Raw genomic sequence first — 25,018 nt, 5'->3', positions numbered from 1 at the left:
GATTCGTGGATGAGGAATAACTTAATAAAGTGAGTTTTACATGTTTATTTTGTGTGACATTATCGTTTGAGCAACGTTGAGTTATTGATATATTATTGCTTTGCACTATTTCCAGTGTTACTATATTGTGATTCCACTAACATTTGATTTAAAAAGTAGATGTGTTTCTGTTAGAGGAGTTCAACTGTGGAACAGCTTGGATGATTCCTTCAAATGTTCCAGTTCCATTCACACATTTAAAAAACACTTTAAGACCATTGTCTTCAAAAAATATATCACTCTTGAATCAACAATGTGATTATTGTTAATTCAAAACTAAACGTGGGATATAAATAATAACTATAACTGTTTGTATATACAGAATATAATTGGTGCAAAGGATATTTCACATGCCTTTACTGTCTATATAATTGAACTGCGTTCATGGTGTGTATAATGTGTATTTACAATATGTTGTGCAAAAGACATTTCAAAATGTTCGTAAGTTTATATTTATTTTGTACTTGACATTGTTTATAGAGTTAGGCGCAATAAGTTTTCAACTTCAGCCTAAACCCTTTCGGTCTGCAACTTTTTTTTTTCATTTTATGTATGGATAACTGTTTGTTGACCGAAGAACAATAAACTTCAACTTGAACTTGAATTTACTGTAACAGTATCAGACAGTTTTTCACTTGCTTAGTGAATCGGGGAAATTAATAAAAAAGCTTTTTATTCATTTTGGGAGTGAAAGGAGTTGTCAGAACGCTGGTTTGTAATCTATTAATAAAGTTTGACTGACGTGTTTTGTTGACATTCCCTCTAGCGCAGCGCCATCTAAAGGATGCATAACATAACCCCAGCCTCTACTGTAGCATATATTCTATGCGCCTTATAATGCAGTGCGCCTTATATATGAACAAAGTTTTAAAATAGGCCATTCATTGAAGGTGCTCCTTATAATCCGGTGTCCCTTTATAGTGCTGAAAATACGGTACTTCTCTATCACGATTCCTATTCATCTTGATTCTTAATCGATTGTCACTTTTTAATTTTCCTGACGGGATTCTCCTGCAGGAATCCATAAAGTACTATCTATCTTTTCAAAAATCTATTCATAAAAACAAAATAAATACATTTGTTATATTTGTATTTAATTATAGGTGTGTGTGTGTGTGTGTGTGTATTTATGTATGTATGTGTGTGTATGTATATATAGATATATATATATATATATATATATATATATATATATATATATATATATATATATATATATATATATATATATATGTATATATGAATGTATGTATATGTGTGTGTGTATATATATGTATGTGTGTATATGCGTATGTGTATATGTATGTATATATATGTATTTATATATATGTGTGAGTGTGCGTGTATGTATATTTATGTGTATATATATTTCTTTCTATATTTTTTTATTTATATAGATATATACGTATGTATATTGTCTTGTATATTTTTTTAATCATTCATATAGTTACATATATATATATATATATATATATGTGTGTGTGTATATGTATCAATCAATCAATGTTTATTTATATAGCCCCAAATCACAAATGTCTCAAAGGACTGCACAAACCATTACGACTACGACATCCTCGGAAGAACCCACAAAAGGGCAAGGAAAACTCACACCCAGTGGGCGGGGAGAATTCACATCCAGTGGGACGCCAGTGACAATGCCGACTATGAGAAACCTTGGAGAGGACCTCGGAAGTAGGCAACCCCCACCCCTCTAGGGGACCGAAAGCAATGGCTGTCGAGCGGGTCTAACATGATATTGTGAAAGTTCAATCCATAGTGGCTCCAACACAGCCGTGAGAGTTCAGTTCAAAGCGGATCCAAGACAGCAGCGAGAGTCCCGTCCACAGGAAACCTTCTCAAGCGGAGGCGGATCAGCAGCGTAGAGATGTCCCCAGCCGATACAGGCGAGCGGTCCATCCTGGGTCTCGACTCTGGATAGCCGTACTTCATCCATGGTCATCGGACCGGACCCCCTCCACAAGGGAGGGGGGACATAGGAGAAAAAGAAAAGAAGCGGCAGATCAACTGGTCTAAAAATGAGGTCTATTTAAATGCTAGAGTATACAGATGAGTTTTAAGGTGAGACTTAAATGCTTCTACTGAGGTAGCATCTCGAACTGTTACCGGGAGGGCATTCCAGAGTACTGGAGCCCGAACGGAAAACGCTCTCTAGCCCGCAGACTTTTTTGGGGCTTTAGGAATCACTAATAAACCGGAGTCTTTTGAACGCAGATTTCTTGCCGGGACATATGGTACAATACAATCGGCAAGATAGGATGGAGCTAGACCGTGTAGTATTTTATACGTAAGTAGTAAAACCTTAAAGTCACATCTTAAGTGACACATCTTATGTATATATTAGAGATGCATGGTTTGCGGTCTCATCCGCGGATAAACCGCGGGTCCGGCGGTTGACATGACGAAAAAATAGATTTTAATTAGATTCGGGCGGGTGGCGGTTGAACCATCCGGAAATATTTGATATGCATGGTTCTGTGATCGGTATCCTTTGCCATTCAAGTTGCCATTTAAAACCCGTGTCGTACAGCGAAGAAGACAATAAGAGACTATTATTCTACTGAATGACTGCCGTAAGTCACCCAGATTATAAGTATTAGGGCGTGCTAAAAGCCATTGGCTTTGTCACCTTCTACAGCATGTACGATCTGCTTGTCAGTTCCGCATCATTTTGTGTGTGGCTTCCGCGGCAACATGCACACGACTGCAAGGCATACTGGGTGACACAGAGTACACTAATGGTTGTGATATAAACAATTTTAACACTCTTAGTAATATGCGCCACGCTGTGAAGCCACACCAATTAAGAACGACAAACACATTTTGGGAGAACATCCTCACAGTAACACAACATAAACGCAACACAATAAATACCCATAATCCTTTGTATTCATGACACTTCCTGACTATTTTATACACCCCGCTAGCAGCAAACCCCCCCCGCCCCGTGCGTCGGTAAGGTGGGCGGGGTTCGGGGCGGGGGGGTGTAAAATATATTCAGGAAATGTCTCAGATACAAAGGATTATGGGTATTTTTTGTGTTGCGTTTATGTTGTGTTACTGTGAGGATGTTCTCCCGAAATGTATTTTTCAATCTTCTTGGGTGTGGCTTCACAGCGTGGCGCATATTAGTAAGTGTTAAAGTTGTTTATATCACAACCATCAGTGTACTCTGTATCACCCAGTATGCCTTTCAATCTTGTATGTGTAATTGCGGAAGCTGCACACATGTAGCCGGACCAACAATCGGTTCGTACATGTTGTTGAAGGTGTCTAAGTCAATGGCTTCACAGCACGCCAATATTCTTGTAATCGATGAACGCTATTGGATAGTCGCGGGAAAGTTAGCGGCTCCAATTGTCATCGTTACTCTGTGAAACAGGTTTAAATAGCTCTGTGAGTGGTAAAGGCGGCCGACCTCTGATGTATTTTTGCGGGTGGTTGGCGGGCGGGTACGGTCCTGATAAAATGTTGGTTCGGGTGGACGGCGGGTGGGCGACGACTTTGGAGATGCGGATGATATAATTGCCTCTCCGCGCATCTATAGTATATATGCTAGCTAGCCATGTCTTGAAGCACCTCTTCCTGAGGGCGTTTCAGTGTTATAGCTTGACCTTCATCTTTGTTTTTTAGCTTAAATGCATCTGTTATCCCTTTTATATCTTCACATTGTGTCTGCTTTTAAGTACTCCATGATTGTGCGCTGCCCAACATGCTCCTCTGCTCGTAATACCAGCAAATGTCACGACAATGCACTGATATGCCTGTAAAAAAAAAAAATAGTACTTTTCAGAGTATAGTACCGTTATTGATTCATTAGTACAGTGATACTATACTAGTAACGGTATACCGTACAACCTTAGTGTGAATTATATCAATATAAAAACCCAGTGAGCAAGTATAATCGTCAATGTTTTACTTTTGTGAGTGGATTAATATTGGCTTTTGGATCAATGGATCGCTAGGACGCTTGATAGAACTTGGTCGGGACCCGTCGTGCGTAAAGTGTGTCCACTTCAAACCGACAGACGTGCAGGACTTTGAGAAACTTTTGAGGAGGAACATTTTTTACAAACTTTTGTGTGGCGTTGCTTCCTTATTTGTCAATATTGAAAGCTGATTTTAATGTGTAGCAGTGGAACTCAATGTGGCAAAATGGAAGAAAAAATACCGATAATAGTATGGTTACGCCGGAATCTTCACAGTCCTCATGGACCAACGTAATTAGGAACTGGTACCAAATAGTACCACATCCATACTCAGAACACTTCCCTGGTTAATATTTGACATTTTCAGTTGGACTTTTGAACAAATGGGAAAATTAGCCAGTAATAGTACGAACCCCGTTTCCATATGAGTTGGGAAATTGTGTTAGATGTAAATATAAACGTAATACAATGATTTGCAAATCCTTTTCAACCCATATTCAGTTGAGTATGCTACAAAGACAACATATTTGATGTTCAAACTCATAAACTTTTTTTTTTCAAATAATCATTAACTTTAGAATCTGATTGTCAGCAACACATGACAAAGAAGTTGGGAAAGCTGGCAATAAATACTGATAAAGTTGAGGAATGCTCATCAAACACTTATTTGGAGCATCCTACAGGTGTTCAGGCTAATTGGGAACAGGTGGGTGCCATGATTGGGTATAAAAACAGCTTCCCAAAAAATGCTCGGTCTTTTACAAAAAAAGATGGGGCGAGGTACACCCCTTTGTCCACAAATGCTGGAGCAAATAGTCAAACAGTTTAAGAACATTTCTCAAAGTGCAATTGCAAGAAATTTAGGGATTTCAACATCTATGGTCCATAATATCATCAAAAGGTTCAAAGAATCTGGAGAAATCACTCCACGTAAGCTGCATGGCCGGAAACCAACATTGAATGAACATGACCTTCGATCCCCCAAAAACCGACATCAATCTCTAAAGGATATCACCACATGGGCTCAGGAACACTGCAGAAAACCACTGTCACTAAATACAGTTTGTCGCTACATCTGTAATCGCAAGTTAAAGCTTTACTATGCAAAGCGAAAGCCATTTCTCAACATCATCCAGTAACGCCGCCGGCTTCTCTGGGCTGGACTGTTGCTAAGTGGAAAAGTGTTTTGTGGTCTTGACGAGTCCACATTTCAAAATTTTGGGGGAAATATTTGACACTGTGTCATCCGGACCAAAGGGGAGGCAAACCATCCGGACTGTTATCGACGCAAAGTTCAAAAGCCAGCATCTGTGATGGTATGGAGGTGCATTAGTGCCCAAGGTATGGGTAACTTTCACATCTGTGAAGGCACCAGGTACATACAGGTTTTGGAACAACATATGCTGCCATCTAAGCGCCGTCTTTTTCATAGACGCCCCTGCTTATTTCAGCAAGACAAGGCCAAGCCATATTCAGCACGTATTACAACAGCGTGGCTTCGTAAACAAAGTGTGTGGGTACTTTCCTGGCCCACCTGCAGTCCAGACCTGTCTCCCATCGAAAATGTGTGGCGCATTATGAAGCGTAAAATACGACAGCGGACTGAAGCTCTACATAAAACAAGAATGGGAAAGAACTCCACTTTCAAAACTTCAACAATAAGTTTCCTCAGTTCCCAAATGTTTATTGAGTGTTGTTAAAAGAAAAGGTGATGTAACACAGTGGTGAGCATGCCCTTTCCCAACTACTTTGGCACGTGTTGCAGCCATGAAATTCTAAGTTAATTATTATTTGCAAAAAGAAATAAAGTTTGAGTTTGAACATCAAATATCTTGTCTTTGTAGTGCATTCAACTGAATATGGGTTGAAAAGGATTTGCAAATCATTGTATTCCGTTTATATTTACATCCAACCCAATTTCCCAAATCATACGGAAACGGGGTTTGTAAATACATTGAATCTGTATCTGCAGTTGGTAGACAAAAACTACACAACCTGCCAATAGTTATTGTTATCGCAGCATTGTTGAGCATCCAACCCTACTTTTGTCCTCAGGTGCGCTCGATGGACGAGCTGAACCACGACTTCCAGGCCCTGGCACTGGAGGGACGTGCGATGGGAGAGGTGAGACGACGTCTGTGCTTTTACTTTTGTGAATTCAATGATTCTTTCACACACATCTTATGGCTTAATAACTACATGGTCCCAGGAACACCAGTCATCAATCAAGACAGTTGAGTGTCTTTATAACCGTGCCTTGAAAGTCCTAGACAAGAAGAGTATACGATATCATTGCCAAATTTTATCCAAATACAATATTTTAAGTTTTACCAATTTTATTTCGTTAGACACAGTCAAGTGGTTTTTAAGTGCTTGGATAACTCTGCTCCTTAATTGCTCTGCAAGGCAACTACAAGACTGCAAATTGGTAGCAGATCTACCACCAGACCCATGTCAAAAGGCAACTGTTGTGTTCCATTCCATAGAACATCTTTTGCGCAGACTCCCTTTTCAATGAACGGACCACAACTATGGAACTCTTTACATGACACTTAGAAAAATATACCTGCACTTGTCACTTTAAAAAACAAAAACAAAATTGTGGCCAGTTGGGCAACAATCGTGTTCCCATGTTTAGTTTTTACTCAATTTTACTATTTTTTGGGGCGGCATAGGTCGGTTGGTAGAGTGGCCGTGCCAGCAACTTGAGGGTTGCAGGTTCGATTCCCGCTTGTGCCATCCTAGTTACTGCCGTTGTGTCCTTGGGCAAGACTCTTTACCCACCTGCTCCCAGTGCCACCCACACTGGTTTAAATGTAACTTAGATATTGGGTGTCACTATGTAAAGCGCTTTGAGTCACCTGAGAAAAGCGCTATATAAATATAATTCACTTCACTTGTCTGTTCTTCTATCATTATTATCGACTCATCTTTGCCTTATTCTATTTTTTTATTTTCCTATTTTAATGATGTTGGATCTGTGTTGTTGTTGTTGTTTTTGTAGACAAGTGTTGTAAATTAGCTTTGGCTACAAACACTATGATGCATATATTGGATAACTGTTTCAGATGTCTGTTTTTGTATGTGTCCCTATTTCAAATAAACCTTTATTTATATAATATATATATATATATATATATATATATATATATATATATGTATATGTATATGTGTATATATATATATGTGTATATGTAGGTGTGGGAAAACTCACAACACTACTTCATCTCTACAGAACTGTTTCATGAGGGGTTCCCTCAATCTCCTAATGATTGAGGGAACCCCTCATGAAACAGTTCATCTCTACAGAACTGTTTCATGAGGGGTTCCCTCAAGCTCCTGATGATTGAGGGAACCCCTCATGAAACAGTTCTGTAGACATGAAGTAGTCTTGTGATTTTTCCCACACCTACATATTGCGCTCTACCACGGTATCGAGCACTATTCTCTGGACAATCCAATCAAGAGCTTATCCCCCAGCCCTAACATACGTTATTAAATTATATTTGCCACAAACAGCACACACTTTATGGTGGTACATAAGTGTAAAAGGTAAACAAACTATTTAAATGGAACTGAATTTAATTGTTTTTATCCATCCATCTATTTTCAACACCTTGTCCCTTCTGGGGTCGCGGGGGGTGCTAACCTGGCATGACGTTAAAAATATATTAACATGTAGCTCACATAGCAATGCTATTGTTGCTGTAAACATGTTAAAAATAAAAGTTAGCATGTAGCTTACATAGCTATGCTAGTGTTACCAAGCTAACATGACGTGAAAATACAAACCAAGCATGTAGCTCACATAGCTATGCTGGCGTTGTGAACCAAGAATAATGTTGAAAAACAATGTTATGTTGCTCACATAGCTATGCTAATGTCGCTAAACTGGCATAATGTTATGTTTAGTGGAGGGAGTTGACGGCACAGACACCAGGGCTAAGAAAAGTTCTATGATTTATATATATATATATATATATATATATATATATATAAAATCATAGAGCTTTACTCCTGTATGTTTAGTGGAGGGAGTTGACCGCACAGACACCAGGGGTAAGGAAAGTTCTATGATTTATATATATATATATATATATATATATATATATATATATATACACATCCACATCAACACCGTATGAAAAAAAATAGTCAACAACAGAAGGAGACGATGTCTGCAGGAAACTACCACATAGCGAAGGACATACACTATTTGATATCCTATTATGCATCTCATTTTTATTTGACACTTATTGAATAGTCTTGTGTGACATCATGCACAAAAGTGCACTTTATTTGTGTTGAACTATTGTAGTGGCGTTCTGTACAAAAAGTGCACTTTAATTTAGTGTTGTTTTGATATGTCATCTTAGTGACATCATGCACAAAAGTGCACTCATAGCTTGTTTTAAAATGTCTTTTGACGATCTTGCACTTTCTACTTTGAAAATGACATGAATGTTTGTGCCACTGCTTAATAACTCTTTAATAAATACACTTTTAGTTGTTATTATCCTCTGTGCATGAAAGTTTAAAAGTAGCATATATTAATGCAGTATGAAGAAGAATGTTTTAATGTAGACACATAGACTCATCATACTGCTGTGATTATATGCATCAAGTGTTCATTCAAGGCTAAGGCAAAATATGGAGATATATATATCGTGACATGGCCTAAAATTATTGAGATATTATTAAAAGGGCTTATCCCCCAGCCGTAACATACGTTATTAGATTATATTTGACACAAACAGCACACACTTGATGGTGGTACATAAGTGTAAAAGGTAAACAAACTATTAAAATGGAACTGAATTTAATTGTTTTTATCCATCCATCTATTTGGGGTCGCAGGGGGTGCTGGAGCCTATCTCAGTTGCATTCGGGCGGAAGGCGTGGTACACCCTGGACAAGTCGCCACCTCATCACAGGGCCAATGTTTTTTATATTGCTGTTATTTTAATGTTTTGCTGTTGCAAATAATATTTTTAATTGTTTATTCGTTACTAATTTATATCCGTTGTGCTTTGAAATTATAACCAAAGTGGAGTTTAAGTGGTGCAATAAATACTCATGTTTTCAAAGTAATTATTAGTCTCGATTTAAATAATTGTGACTATTTTTTGCCATCGTTGTCCAGCCCCTACTTTGAGTTTAATTGTCGTCTTTTTTTTATTAGGTTTGTGTTCTGTAAAATAAATACCTGAAACGGCAATGTGTGCTTTTTAAAGGCTGTTTTTGATGGCATCCAAAAGTATTGTCGGGGTCCTGTCACCCCGGTATCAACTGTACCTGTCACATCTGTGTCCTTACAGCAGCTGCTCACTGGCAAGAAGTTCTGGGAGACGGACGACTCTGGGAAGGACGGGCCAAAGGGAATCTTCCTGGACCAGTGGAGGGACAGCGCATGGGGGGCCTCAGGTACTGTCAGCTGCTGCTAGCTGACTTTTATTTATTTATCTATTTTACCCCACGAGCAAGAAGGGCTACTTTTGGGAGGACTTATTTATAGATCAAAAGCTTCGATAGCAACGTGAGACCACCCTGACGCTTTCCCAGATGCTATTTCAGGTTTCTCGTGTGTCGCATAATGCGCTGTTTCGGGAATGTCCGCAGCCTCCATGATGCCCTTTGAACTCTGAAGCTCTATTGCAGACCTGGGCAAATTAAGGACTTTTTAATCTGGCATGCCGGACATTCCCAAACAAGTCATTTTGATTGTAGTCTAATATAGCTAATGTAGACACTTACATCATGTGTTGTCTTCATTATAACACTTCTGGAAGACTTTTAAGGTAATTTTGATAGTAGGCTAAAATAGCTAGTATAGGCACATTACGTGTTGTCTTCCTTATGACACTTGTATAAGTCTTTTAAAGTCATTTTGATAGTAGGCCAATATAGACACATCATGTGTTGTCTTCATTTTAACACTTATATAAGTCTTTTAAAGTTATTTTGATAGTAGGCTTATATAGACACATAATGTGTTGCCTTCATTATAACACTTGTATAAGACTTTTAAAGTCATTTTGATAGTAGTCCAATATACACACATTTTGTGTTGCCTTCATTATAACACTTGTATAAGACTTTTAAAGTCATTTTGATAGTAGTCTAATACAGACACTTATATCATGTGTTGTCTTCATCATAACACTTGTATAAGACTTTTAAAGTCATTTTGATAGTAGGCTAAAATAGCTAGTACAGACACATCACGTGTTGTCTTCCTTAACACTTATAAAAGACTTTTAAAGTAATTTTGATAGTAGTCTAATATAGACACATCATGTGTTGCCTTCATTATAACACTTGTATAAGTCTTTTAAAGTCATTTTGATAGTAGGCCAATATACACACATTTTGTGTTGTCTTCATTATAACACTTCTACCTGTCTTTCAAAGTCATTTTGATAGTAGGCTAAAATAGCTAATATAGACACATCACGTTTTGTCTTCCTTATAACACTTGTGTAAGACTTTTAAAGTCATTTAAATAGTAGGCTAAAGTAGCTAATATAGACACTTACATCATGTGTTGCCTTCATTATAACAATTGTATAAGACTTAAAGTCATTTTGATAGTAGGTTAATAGACAATCATGTTGTCTTCATTATAACACTTTTAAAGTAATTTTTATAGTAGGCTAATATAGACACTTACATTATGTGTTGACTTAATTATAACACTTGTATAAGAGTTTTAAAAATATTTTGATAGTAGGCTAATATAGACACATCATGTGTTGCCTTCATTATAACACTTGTATAAGACTTAAAGTAATTTTGATAGTAGGCTAATATAGCTAAGATAGACACTTACATCATGTGTTGCCTTCTTTAACACTTAGACTTTTAAAGTCATTTTGATAGTAGGCTAATAAACATAATACGTTGCCTTCATTATAACACTTTTAAAGTAATTTTGATTGTAGACTAATATAGACACTTACATCACGTGTTGACTTCGCAATAACACTTGTATAAGACTTTTAAAGTCATTTTGATAATAGGCTAAAATGGCTAATATAGACACTTGCATCACGTGTTGTCTTCATTATAACACTTATATAAGACTTAGTCATTTTGATAGTAGGCTAATATAGACACATCATGTGTTGCCTTTATTATAACACTTATATAAGACTTTTAAAGTCATTTTGATAGTAGTCTAATATAGACACTTACATCATGTGTTGTCTTCATTATAACACTTGTATAAGACTTTTAAAGTCATTTTAATGGTAGCCTAATATAAACACGTGTTGTCTTCATTATAACACTTATATAAGACTTTTAGTCATTTTGATAATAGGCTAATATAGACACATCATGTGTTGCCTTCATTATAACACTTGTATAAGACTTTTAAAGTCATTTTAATAGTAGGCTAAAATAGCTAATATAGACACATCACATGTCTTCCTCATAACACTTTTATAAGACTTAAAGTCATTTTGATAGTCGTCTAATATAGACACTTACATCATGTGTTGCCTTCCTTAAGACTTATATAAGACTTTTAAAGTAATTTTAATAGTAGGCTAATATAGACACATGTGTTATCTTCATTATAACACTTATATAAGACTTTTAAAGTCATTTTGATAGTAGGCTAAAATAGCTAATATAGACACATCATGTGTCATATAGACATTTACTTCATTATATCACTTATATAAGGCTTTTTATTTTTTGCGGTTCCAGACGGATTATTTTTTTTAATTTTTCAACATTTTGGGTTGCCGACCCTTAGTCTGAATAATAACATTGGGTTATAACTTTTTTTTTTTTTTTTTTTTTTTTTTAGTAATGACAGTTTAAAAGAAAAAAAAACAGCCTGCATGACAGCTTTGTGTTATCAGAGTCAACATTGCAACTTTTTCCCCGACACATTTCACCAGTCTGATCCTTTTTAATCGGCTTCTTATTTGTATTTTTTAGCCTTTTTAGAATGTGGAAAAGTGGCTCCAGGCCGTACTTTGGATCGCTGTGGTCCAACTTGTTCACAAGCACCAAGCCATGACAAAGGACCAACACCTAAAAATGTTAAAACCTGCTTTGTTTTGTCTCCTTGTGGGAACGTCCTTCTTCAACTGTTCCCACTCTCCTCAGATCACTCGGTGTCGCAGCCAATCATGGTGTCCCGCCGGCCAGGACAGGGCTTCCACGGCGGCGGCGAAGTCGGCGTGGGCTCCGTCATGTCTCCGCGGTCCGAAAGCGGGGGTCTGGGCGTGAGCATGGTGGAGTACGTCCTGTCCTCGTCGCCGGCGGACAAACTGGACTCCTGCCTTCGGAAAGGACCATACGTGAGTTGTCTGCCACGCCAGCGAGATCGCAAACGTGGACGTGGTCAACGTGTCTCTTCTGGCACAGCGGGACGGAGAGGTGGAGGACGACAAGAGGGACAAGCCCAAAACGGCGTTTGAGGGAGAGAAGTTGAAAGAGCTGACGGAAAGCGAGGCTGACGTCATCAATGACGTCATCAACCCCAACGGGCTGCCCGTGCAGAATGGCCTCGATGTGGATGTGAAAGAGTTTGGGTAGGTTTCCGCCGACGCACTAACAGCACTTTCAGACTTAAACTCATTTTCAACCTCCTTTTGTAGCCGCCCTCCAGGCAACATGGTGCCCTCAGGCCCCGAGGTGGACCTCCTCGGGGGTCCCGGCGGCGTTGGAGTGGACGGGCTGACGCCTTTGGGAGGCGGCGGAGGCCACAAACCCCCGGACGACTTCTCCGGCGTGGATCAAGGCGGGGTCGCCATGGACCCCATGGAGTCGGTGATGGAGCCGCTTCAGTTCGACTACAACTCGCAGATGCCCATGGACTCTGCGCCCACCGTGGGCCTCTTTGACTACACCAACCAGCAGCAGGTGAGCCGCCCCCTCCCATGCATTAGTGCTGGTGAACGTGCCCATCTCACATGGCACTGCCTCGTGCGGCGGCCAGCTATTCCAGAGGAACAACGCTCTGGCGGTGCAGCAGCTCACGGCGGCGCAGCAGCAACAGTACGCCTTGGCAGCCGCGCAGCAGCCACACATTGGTATGAAACCCTCTCTTGTGCATACTTTTATACTAGGACCCTAAAAGTGCAGGGAAAACAATGACATTGTTGACATAACACAAAGCTGTTTTTTAGGGTCCGCAGGCCCATTGCAAAAGGACTCCACAGGAGTCCTTTTGCAATGGGCCAAGGACCCTATTGAAACTGTAAGGTTTTATTCTTTATTATTATTCTTTATTATTCCGCACCTATGCGCTGTAATTTGACCCCCTTAACATGCTTCAAAACTCACCAAATTTGACACACACGTCGGTCTGGCAAACCTTCCCAACTTATTAAGCAACCAAACCCCAAAAATCAAAAATGCGCGCTAGCGCCCCCTAGGAAGACACAAAAAATAGACAGCTTGTAACTTCCGTTAGGAATGTCGTAGAGACATGAAACAAAAACCTCTCTCGGTTGGTAGAGTGGTCGTGCCAGCAACTTGCGGGTTCCAGGTTCGATTCGCGCTTCCGACATCCTAGTCACTGCCTTTGTGTCCTTGGGCAAGACACTCTACCCACCTGCTCCCAGTGCCACCCACACTGCTTTAAATGTAATATATGTACTGTATTTTTCGGACTATAAGTCACGTTTTTTTTTTGTAGTTTGGCCGGGGCTGAGACTTGGCCAAACTCTTAAAAAAAAAAATAATAATAATTTATTTTTTATTTAATTTATTTTTTATGGTTTGGCCGGGTCTCACCCCCCCGCTGGACTGTGGAGAAGACTGCGACTTATAGTCCGAAAAATACGGTAATGTAATACAGTCGCATTTCCTGGTTCTAGTCAGGACTCGAGCAGCAGCATTCTGGATGAACTGCAGCTACTTTTACATCTGGTTTAGAGAGCCCAAAGAGTATAAAACCTAAATAAAAACCTTATAATCGATGGATAGGTCTGAAGTTGAGGTAGAATACCTTTTTTTTTGTATGTTGTTTTTTTTTTTTAAACCTGTCATTGATCAAAAAACTGTCATGAAACAAAATCAATGAATTATTGACCTATTTATTTACTTGACATTAAATATTCCACTAAAGAGGGGAAATATAACAGATTTTGTCTTTTTGCCAAACAAACTTAGCTTTTTTAAAGCTAAAAAGGTATAGTACATACAAAAAAATTTTAAATTTATATATCGACGGATATATCTGGAGTTAATCTATTAAAACGTTTATGACAGAGACCCTTTCTGGTCCTCAGGATCTTAAACATGTACCAAAAAAAATTGTATCAGTTTAGAAATAGAAACATATTAGAATGGCCTCCACATCTTTTGACTTTTCAGTATGGTGGAAATAGTTTAGGCTGCTGAAATCCGCCTGTTTGTGTCATCAGGTCTGGCCCCGGCATTCGTGCCCAACCCGTACATCATCAGTGCCGCCCCGCCAGGCACTGACCCCTACGCAGCGGGGCTGGCAGCCGCAGCAACTCTCGGTACAGACCCACATCTTCATCCTCACTAAGTTCAGCATCTCTTTGATGATGTTTTTTTAATTTTTTTGGGGGTGTAGGCCCGGCAGTGATGCCTCCTCAGTACTACGGCGTCACCCCCTGGGGGGTCTACCCAGCCAACCTCTTCCAGCAGCAGGCAGCTGCAGCCAACAACTCTGCCAACCAACAGGCGGCCAACCAAGGCCAGCAGAACCAGCAACAGGTTAGTCGTTTGGTTGCTACAACCTACGTATTTCGATGCTTTTTAAATAAAAACGGGGCCATAAAAAATGTAATTATCGGCAGCAAATGTTTGATGGATTAAACTTAAGTTTTTTTTACTGCAATTAGAGAACAATTTTAATTAATAATAGTAAATAAGATACCGTATTTTTTCAGAGTATAAGTCGCACCTGGCGAAAATGCATAATAAAGAAGGAAAAAAACATATATAAGTCGCATTTTTGGGGGAAATTTATTTGATAAAACCCAACACCAAAAATACACATTTGAAAGGCAATTAAAAATAAATAAAGAATAGTGAAAAACAGGCTGAATAAGTGTACGTTATATGAGGCATAAATAACCAACTGAGAAGCTGCCTGCTATGTTAACCCAGTGGTTCTCAACCTTTTTTCAGTGATGTACCCCCTGTGAACATTTCTTCAATTCAAGTACCCCCTAATCCAGCCATGTCCAAAGTGCGGCCCGAGGGCCATTTGTGGCCCCCAGCTAATTTGCTAATGGCCCCCGGCCCATTCTAAAAAATACTATAATAACAATTTAAAACATAAAAGAGTGTAATAAAAGAATAAACAGTGACATGTAACAAGAAAAAGTTGCAGTGTTGAGACTAATAACACAAAGCTGCCATGCGGACTGTTATTGACCTGCTGAAGGCTCCAATTACTTCACTGGAACAATTGCGCTTTCAAATATTTTGGGGGGATAATATTGCATTTTTTTGTGCGAAATAAATTTTCTTTTCACAAAAAGGGCATCAAACAAACAAAAATGAATGAAAAAAATTATAAAATCTCTTAAGAGATCTACAGACTTAAGCGTTAAAAGTAAAAAATATATAAATATACATTTGGCTTATTTTCAACACTTATTCTTTTTTTATTGTTATGAATTATTGACCTATTTAGGGTTTCAATTACTTCACGTCAAATATTCCACTTTGAAATGTTTTGGGGGAAAATGTTGCATAGTTTGTGTATTTGCCATATAAATAAGGGTTTTGACATGAAGGCCATAAACATAAAAAACTAAATTTAAAAAAATGTCATAACGACAGACAGACCTGAAGTTGATCTCGAGGTTCAAGCGTTAAATGAAAAAAATAATAATTTATGACTTATTTCTAACATTGGTGCCTTCCGGAGACCGGGGACCAAACTTGAGGAAAGACATAAAGGTAAAAAAACAACAACTATTGTATTGCATTGTATTGTTTTTAAAAAAGAAAAATATCAAAATGGCCTACTTTGATTTTTCAGTCTGCGGCCCTCAGTGGAAAAAGTTTGGACACCCCTGCCCTAATCAGAGCAAAGCATTTTTGGTTGGAAAAAATAGATAAAGAAGTCAAATACAGCACTATGTCATCAGTTTCTGATTTATTAAATTGTATAACAGTGCAAAATATTGCTCATTTGTAGTGGTCTTTCTTGAACTATTTGGAAAAAAAGATGTAAAAATAACTACAAAAATTGTTGAAAACTAACAATTGATTCAATTATGAATAAATATTGCTACACATAGAAGTAATCATCAACTTAAAGTGCCCTCTTTGGGGATTGTAATAGAGATCCATCTGGATTCATCAACTTCATTCTAGACATTTCTTCACAAAAAAAGAAATCTTCAACATCAATATTTATGGAACATGTCCACAAAAAATCTAGCTGTCAACACTGAATATTGCATTGTTGCATTTCTTTTCACAGTTTATGAACTTACATTCATATTTTGTTGAAGTATTATTCAATAAATATGTTCATAAAGGCGCCCGATTGTAGCTGAGATAGGCGCCAGCGCCCCCAGCAACCCCAAAAGGGAATAAGCGGTAGAAAATGGATCGATGGATGTTCATAAAGGATTTTTGAATTGTTGCTATTTTTAGAATATTTAAAAAAAATCTCACGTACCACTTGGCATACCTTCAAGTACCCCCAGGGGTACACGTACCCCCATTTGAGAACCACTGTGTTAACCTAACATATTATGGTAAGAGTCATTCAAATAACTATAACATATAGAACATGCTATACCTTTACCAAACAATCTGTCACTCCTAATCGATAAATCCCATGAAATCTTATACGTCTAGTGTCTTACGTGAATGAGCTAAATAATATTATTTGATATTTTACGCTAATGTGTTAATAATTTCACACATAAGTCGCTCCTGAGTATAAGTCGCACCCCCGGCCAAACTATGAAAAAAACTGCGACTTATAGTCCGAAAAATACGTCAGTAAACATAGTAGACAACTTTTCTTTAAAGGCACTTAATTGGTTGCTAACCTAAGATGTAACATATTGTCATTTTTCGTTCTAATATTTAGTTATATATATTTTTTAATGCCACCCATTTTCTTTCCGATACCAAGTAAAATTCAGGCTGGTATCGGCGATACGGATCCGATACTTTCATGCAAATATACCTACCATGTCTGCTAAAATGTTTTAATTTGCTTATTTTTAAATAACCTATCTATCTTTAAAAAAAAAAATACTAGTAAAAATGTAAGAAAAAAAGGAGCAAAATATGAAAAAAAGAAACTAATAATTACTCATACTTAGTTGCCTATAACACAAAATTGTGTCTTTGAATATAAATATCTGTTTTTAGTAAAGATGTCCAATAATATCGGACTTCCGATATTATCGGCCGATAAAGGCTTTAAATGTAATATCGGAAATTATATGTATCGATTTCTAAAAGTAAAATGTATAACTTTTTAAAACACCGCTGTATGGAGTGGTACACGGACGTAGGGAGAAGTACAGAGCGCCAATAAACCATAAAGGCACTGCCTTTGCGTACCGGCTCAATCAAGTGAATGCAAGGCATACTTGGTCAACAGCCGTACAGGTCACACTGAGGGTGGCCGTATAAACAACTTTAACACTGTTACAAATATGCGCCACACTGTGAACCCACACCAAACAAGAATCACAAACACATTTCGGGAGAACATCCACACCGTAACACAACATAAACACAACAGAAGAAATACCCAGAACCCCTTGCAGCACTAACTATTCCGGGACGCTACAATATACACCCCAAACCCCTTAATTTGCCCAGGTCTGGTGTAGTACCTAAATAGGACCTGTATACGCACTGTACAGCCCTAAATGATACCAATGACCATGTATCATTAAGGTGATGCGTGCGGGTGGCAACCAGCGACCTCTGACCCCCAACCAGGGGCAGCAAGGGCAGCAGAATGACCAGCTGGTGGCGGCCGCGGCGGTCAACTCCGCCCTGGCCTTTGGGCAGGGCCTTGCAGCAGGGGTGCCTGGTGAGTCCACATTTTGCTGCAAAAAAAGTGACCCAATCCCCCCGGGATAGTGTCGACTTTATAGGTGATGTCCCTTCCGTCCCAGGTTATCCGGTCCTGGCGCCCGCAGCCTACTATGACCAGACCGGCGCCCTGGTGGTCAACACCGGCGCGCGCAGCGGGCCCGTTCGCCTCATGGCGCCGGCGTCTGTCATCATATCTCCGTCTGCGGCGCAAGCAGGTAACTTGTGCACTTTTCCACCTGTGTGAAGTTGGCCCCGCCCCCTTAGCATTTCCAATATTCCAATAACACCACCATTCCTTTGTGCGGTAAACATTTTCTTTTGTGGTGTTAATTTTTAATTATTTTAAAATACATTTTCTGTCTGGTGATGTCATATACACACACACACACACACCTTGTCAGAATCTCTTCACATTGTTTTTGTTTTTTTAATAGCTTTTTCTCTTATTCATGTTATTCCTTCACAAGAACACCCCTCCACTTTGTCAAATTCTCCCAAATATTTGTGCTACAATTGTTTTGTCTATTATAGTTTTTTTTGTTAACATTTTATGGTTTTTAATGTTAAAACATAACATTTTGTCAAAATCTCCCCAAACTTGTCTGAATGTTTGTGCAGCAATTGTTTTGTCTTTTGTAGTTTTTAAGTTATTTTTGGTTTATTATTGTCAAAATCTCCCCTAACCTTTCCCATTAATTTGTGCTGCAAACAATTTATTTTTTGTCGATTACAGTTTTTTTTATGGTCACAATGATTTTATTATTTATCATTAAAAGAAAAATGCCCCTAAACATGTCCCAAACGTTTGTGCTGCAAACATTTTTTTTTTTTGTTTTAGAGTTTTTATCAGTAATATTTTTTAATTCACAAGTCCCCCACCTTGTCAGAACCTCCCCAAACTTGTCCTAAATGTTTGTGTTGCAATATTTATTGTCAATTATAGTTTTTGTCAATAATGTGTTATTATTTATAACCAGACACCCCCACCTTGTCAAAATCTCCCCAAACATATTCCACTAATTTGTGCTGCAAAAAAACGTTTGTTTTTTTTTGGCCATTATAGTGTTTTTATGGTAAAAATGATTTTATTATTGATTATTTTTAAAAAAAATCTCCCTAAATATGTCCCAAATGTTTGTGCTGCAGACATTTTTTTTGTTTTTTTTAATAGTTTTTATCTTAGTCATGGTATTCCTTCAAAAGAACACCCCTCCACTTTCTCAAAATCTACCCAAACCTCTCCCAAATATTTGTGCTATAATTGTTTTGTCTATTATAGTTTTTGTGTTGACATTTTATAGTTTTTAATGTTAAAACATATATATTTTTTTTAAATCTCCCCAAACTTGTCTGAACGTTTGTGCAGCAATTGTTTTGTCTTTTGTAGTTTTTAAGTTATTTTTGGTTTATTATGTCAAAGTCTCCCCTAACCTGTCCCATTAATTTGTGCTGCAAACTGTTTTTTTGTCCATTATAGTTTTTTTATGGTCATAATGATTTTATTATTTATCATTAAAAGAAAAATCTCCCTAAACATGTCCCAAACGTTTGTGCTGCAAACATGTTTTTTTTGTTTAAGAGTTTTATCAGTAATATTTCTTTCATTCACAAGTCCCCCACCTTGTCAGAACCTCCCCAAACATGTCCCAAATATTTGTGCTGCAATATTTGTTGTCAATTATAGTTTTTATGTCAATAATGTGTTATTATTTATAACCAGACACCCCCACCTTGTCAAAATTTCCCCAAACTTGTTCCATTCATTTGTGCTGCAAACAAACGTTTTTTTGGGCCATTATAGTGTTTTTTCTATGGTAAAAATTATTTCATTATTGATTATTAAAAAAAAATCTCCCTAAACATGTCCCAAATGTTTGTGCTGCAAACATTTTTGGTTTTTTTTAATAGCTTTTACCTTAATTGTTTTGTTTATTATAGTTTTTTTTGTTAACATTTTATAGTTTTTAATGTTAAAACATAACATTTTGTCAAAATCTCCCAAATCTTGTCTGAATGTTTGTGCAGCAATTGTTTTGTCTTTTGTAGTTTTTAAGTTATTTTAGTTTTATTGTCATAAGCGCCCCTAACCTGTCCCATTACTTTATGCTGCAAACAGTTTTTTTGGTCCATTATAGTTTTTTTATGGTCAGGATTTTATTATTGATCATAAAAACAAAAAATCTCCCTAAACATGTCACAAACATTTGTGCTGCAAAACTTTTTTGTTTGTGTTTTTTATCATTTTTATCAGTAACATTTTTTCATTCACAAGACCCCCACCTTTTATCAATCAATCAATCAATGTTTATTTATATAGCCCCAAATCACAAATGTCTCAAAGGACTGCACAAATCATTACGACTACAACATCCTCGGAAGAACCCACAAAAGGGCAAGGAAAACTCACACCCAGTGGGCAGGGAGAATTCACATCCAGTGGGACGCCAGTGACAATGCTGACTATGAGAAACCTTGGAGAGGACCTCAGATGTGGGCAACCCCCCCCCTCTAGGGGACCGAAAGCAATGGATGTCGAGCGGGTCTAACATGATACTGTGAAAGTTCAATCCATAGTGGCTCCAACACAGCCGCGAGAGTTCAGTTCAAAGCGGATCCAACACAGCAGCGAGAGTCCCGTCCACAGGAAACCATCTCAAGCGGATCAGCAGCGTAGAGATGTCCCCAACCGATACAGCCGAGCGGTCCATCCTGGGTCCCGACGAGCGGTCCATCCTGGGTCTCGACTCTGGACAGCCAGTACTTCATCCATGGTCATCGGACCGGACCCCCTCCACCATTTATGTTATTATATATAACCAGACACCCCCAACTTGTCAAAGTCCCCCCAAACTAGTCCCAGTCATTTGTGCTGTAAACCTTTTTTTGTCCATTATAGTTTTTTTATGGTCATGACTTTATTATTGATCATATAAAAAAAAAATCTCCCTAAACATGTCACAAACATTTGTGCTGCAAACTTTTTTGTGTGTGTTTTATAATTTTTATCAGTAATAATTTTTTCATTCACAAGACACCCACCTTGTCAGAACCTCCCCAGACTTTTCCCAAATGTTTGTGCTACAATATTTGTTGACAATTATTGTTTTTATGTCAATGTGTTATTATTTATAACCAGACACCCCCACCTGGTCAAAATCTCCCCAAACTTTTTCTATTAATTTGTGCCGCAAACTTTTTTTTTTGTCCATTATAGTTTTTTTATGGTCATAATGATTATATTATTGATCTCCCTAAACATGTCCCAAATGTTAGTGCTGCAAACATTTCTTTGTGTTTTAGTTTTTATCAGTAATATTTTTTTCATTCAAAAGATCCCCACCTTGTCAAAATCTCCCCAAATTTTTGTGCTACAATATTTGTTGTCAACCATAGTTTTTATGTCAATAATGTGTTATTATTTATAACCAGACACCCCCACCTTGACAAGATCTTCCCAAACCTGTCCCCTTCATTGGTGCTGCAAGCCTTTTTTTTTTTTTGTTGGGTTAGTTTTTTTATCGTCATAATTACTTTATTATTGATATTAGTGCATTTTTAATGCACTAAGAAGTTAAAATTGTGTGTATTTTTAATGCACTAATAAGTTAAAGGTGTGTCTTTTTTACTGCAATATTAAGGTAAAGGTGTGTTTTTTTAATGCACTAATAAGTTAAAGGTGTGCATTTTTAATGCACAAAGGTAAAGGTGTGCATTTTTAATGCACTAATATGTTAAAGGTGTGCATTTTTAATGCACTAATATGTTAAAGGTGTGCATTTTTAATGCACTAAGTCAAAGGTGTGCATTTTTAATGCACTAACAAGTCAAAAGTGTGCATTTTTAATGCACTAACAAGTCAAAGGTGTGCATTTTTAATGCACTAATAAGTTAAAGGTGTCAATTTTTAATGCACTAATAAGTTAAAGGTGTGCATTATTATTGCACTAATAAGTTAAAGGCGTGCATTTTTAATCCACTAATAAGTAAAAGGTGTCAATTTTTAATGCACTAATAAGTTAAATGTTTGTATATGTAATGCACTTAGAAGATAAAAGGTGTGTATTTTTAATGCACTAATAGGTTAAAGGTTTGTATATGTAATGCACTAATAAGATAAAAGGTGTGCATTTTTAATGCACTAAGTGTGCATTTTTAATGCACTAGGAAGTTAAGTGTGTATATTTAATGCACTAATAAGTTAAACGTGTGCATTTTTAATGCACTAAGTTAAAGGTTTGCATTTTTAATGCACTAGGAAGTTAAGTGTGTATATTTAATGCACTAATAAGTTAAATGTGTGCAATTTTAATGCACTAATAAGTTAAAGGTGTGCAATTTTAATGCACTAATAAGTTAAAGGTGTGTCTTTAATGCACTGATGTTAAAGTTGTACATTTTTAATGCACTAATAAGTGTGCATTGTTAATGCACTAAAGTTAAATGTGTGAATTGTTAATGCACTAATAAGTTAAAGGTTTGTATGTGTAATGCACTAAGAAGATAAAAGGCGTGCATTTTTAATGCACTAATAAGTTAAAGGTGTGCATTTTTAATGCACTAAATTAAAAGTATGCATTTTTAATGCACTAGGAAGTTAAGTGTGTATATTTAATGCACTAATAAGTTAAATGTGTGCATTTTTAATGCACTAATAAGTTAAATGTGTGCATTTTTAATGCACTAATAAGTTAAAGGTGTGCATTTTCAATGCACTAATAAGTTAAAAGTGTGCATTTTTAATGCATTAAGAAGTTAAAAGTGTGCATTTTTAATGCACTAATAAGTTAAAGGTGTGTCTTTAATGCACTGAAGTTAGTTGTACATTTTTAATGCACTAAGTGTGCATTTTTAATGCACTAAAGTTAAATGTGTGAATTTTTAATGCACTAATAAGTTAAAGGTTTGTATATGTAATGCACCAATAAGTTAAAGGTGTGCATTTTTAATGCACTAATAAGTTAAAGGTGTGCATTTTTAATGCACTGATAAGTTAAAGGAGTGCATTTTCAATGCACTAATAAGTTAAAAGTGTGCATTTTTAATGCATTAAGAAGATAAAAGTGTGTATATTTAATGCACTAATAAGTTAAAAGTGTGTACATTTAATGCACTAATAAGTTAAAAGTGAGTATATTTAATGCACTAATAAGTCAAAGGTATGCATTTTCAATGCACTATTAAGTTAAAGGTGTACTTTGCCATCCTCCTTCCAGTTGCAGCAGCGGCGGCTTCAGCGGGCGGGGCCAACGGGGGCCTGGGCGGCGGGGCCAACGGTCCTTTCCGTGCCATGACCTCCCAGCAGCCTCAGCAGCAGGGCGGCCCCGGCGGCGCTCTCGGCGGGAGCTCCTTCTACGGCTCCTCCTCGCTCAGCTCCTCCTCCCAGAGCTCATCCCTCTTCTCGCAAGGTTCTGGCCAGCCCGGCCCCGGCTCCGCCTCCTTGGGGTTCAGCCAGCCCGCCTCCTCGTCCCTCGGCGCCACGCTCGGGGCCACGTTGGGAGGCTTCGGCACTGCAGGTAGAAACAACTCTGGGCTTCATTTTTTAATGTACATATTTTTATTTTTATTAACTTAAGGCAAGGTTACTCTTTTTTTAATTTTTTTGGTTTTTTTGCCTCGCTGATCATGTGCGAGAATCACAGAATTGGCCAATAAAACTGGAATCTCGTTGTGAAGGCCAAATACCAGGGAAATTAACATAATGTGTGAGTGAACTGCTGTCATTGTGAGGAGACGGAACGTATTTGTATGCTGCATTAGTCAATTAACCGGAGATAAATGAAAATTAAAGTCGGTAAGTTTTCCAGAGCATTCACGCTTTTCGGCGCGTTTGTACCAAAGATGAATGAAAAGAACGGGGTGAATTAGCTTAAATATTGAGTGTCTGACTCTTTTGTGAGGTGACGCTCGCCCGTTAGCATCACACAGTGCAACTCGTTAGCACACATCTGGGCTAATATTTTGACTGACCACAGAACTTTCCTCCAGAAGGTCTTATCTTTGTCCATGTGATGTCAGGTGAAACAAAAATTGAGCTGCTTGGCCACAATACCCAGCAATATGTTTGGAGGAGAAAAGGCGAGGCCTTTAATCCCCGGAACACCATGCCTACTGTCAAGCATGGTGGTGGTAGTATTATGCTCCGGGCCTGTTTTGCTGTCAATGGAGCTGGTGCTTTACAGAGAGTAAATGGGACACTGAAAAAGGAGGATTACCTCCAAATTCTTCAGGACTGCCTAAAATCATCGGGTTGGGTCTTGGGCGCAGTTGGGTGTTTCAACAGGACGATGACCCCAAACACGTCAAAAGTGGTAAAGGAATGGCTTAATCAGGCTAGAATGAAGGTTTTAAAATGGCCTTCCCATAGTCCTGACTTAAAAGCCTACTGAAATGAGATGTTCTTATTTAAACGGGGATAGCAGGTCCATTCTATGTGTCATACTTGATCTTTTCGCGATATTGCCATATTTTTGCTGAAAGGATTTAGTAGAGAACATCAACGATAAAGTTCGCAACTTTTGATCGTTAATAAAAAAGCCTTGCCTGTACCGGAAGTAGAAGACGATGTGCGCGTGACGTCATGGGTTGTAGGGCTCCTCACATCCTCACATTGTTTACAATCATGGCCACGAGCAGCTAGAGCGATTCGGACCGAGAAAGCGACAATATCCCCATTAATTTGAGCGAGGATGAAAGATTCATGGATGAGGATAGTGAGAGTGAAGGATTAGAAAAAAAGGCGATCGCAGTGAGAACGATTCAGATGTTATTAGACACATTTACTAGGATAATTCTGGAAAATCCCTTATCTGCCTATTGTGTTACAAGTGTTTTAGTGAGATTATATGGTCGTACCTGAAAGTTGAAGGGGTGTGGCCACAGGTGTGGTGACCACCAGTGTCTCTGGTGGGAGGAGGTAATAGTCCGCAGCTGCTCCGCTCATAACTACGGTAAGAGGCGACTTATTAGCACAATTTTCTCACCGAAACCTGCCGGTTGACATGTGTTTGGGA

General features: G+C 38.0%; 1 protein-coding gene across 2 annotated transcripts in view; it reads left to right on the top strand.

The window, feature by feature from the left end:
* The window catches only part of pum1 (pumilio RNA-binding family member 1), an 87,875-nt gene that overhangs the window by 23,671 nt on the left and 39,186 nt on the right, over positions 1-25,018 (top strand). Inside the window, exons 4-14 of one of the 2 annotated variants that reach the window (XM_061897102.1) lie at positions 6,042-6,110; positions 9,308-9,410; positions 12,108-12,301; positions 12,369-12,535; positions 12,602-12,866; positions 12,943-13,036; positions 14,375-14,473; positions 14,551-14,693; positions 17,865-18,003; positions 18,089-18,223; positions 23,222-23,521. In XM_061897102.1, coding sequence (XP_061753086.1) covers positions 6,042-6,110; positions 9,308-9,410; positions 12,108-12,301; positions 12,369-12,535; positions 12,602-12,866; positions 12,943-13,036; positions 14,375-14,473; positions 14,551-14,693; positions 17,865-18,003; positions 18,089-18,223; positions 23,222-23,521 — 1,708 coding nt within the window. Of the gene's footprint in view, positions 1-6,041; positions 6,111-9,304; positions 9,411-12,107; positions 12,302-12,368; positions 12,536-12,601; positions 12,867-12,942; positions 13,037-14,374; positions 14,474-14,550; positions 14,694-17,864; positions 18,004-18,088; positions 18,224-23,221; positions 23,522-25,018 lie in introns of both variants that reach the window. The other variant, XM_061897100.1, reaches the window with a different exon arrangement.

Source organism: Nerophis ophidion, linkage group LG04 (genome assembly GCF_033978795.1).
Source record: "Nerophis ophidion isolate RoL-2023_Sa linkage group LG04, RoL_Noph_v1.0, whole genome shotgun sequence".
NCBI classification, from domain to species: domain Eukaryota; kingdom Metazoa; phylum Chordata; class Actinopteri; order Syngnathiformes; family Syngnathidae; genus Nerophis; species Nerophis ophidion.
The sequence above is the reverse complement of the archived record's forward strand: the minus strand, read 5'-3'. Positions and strand labels throughout refer to the sequence as shown.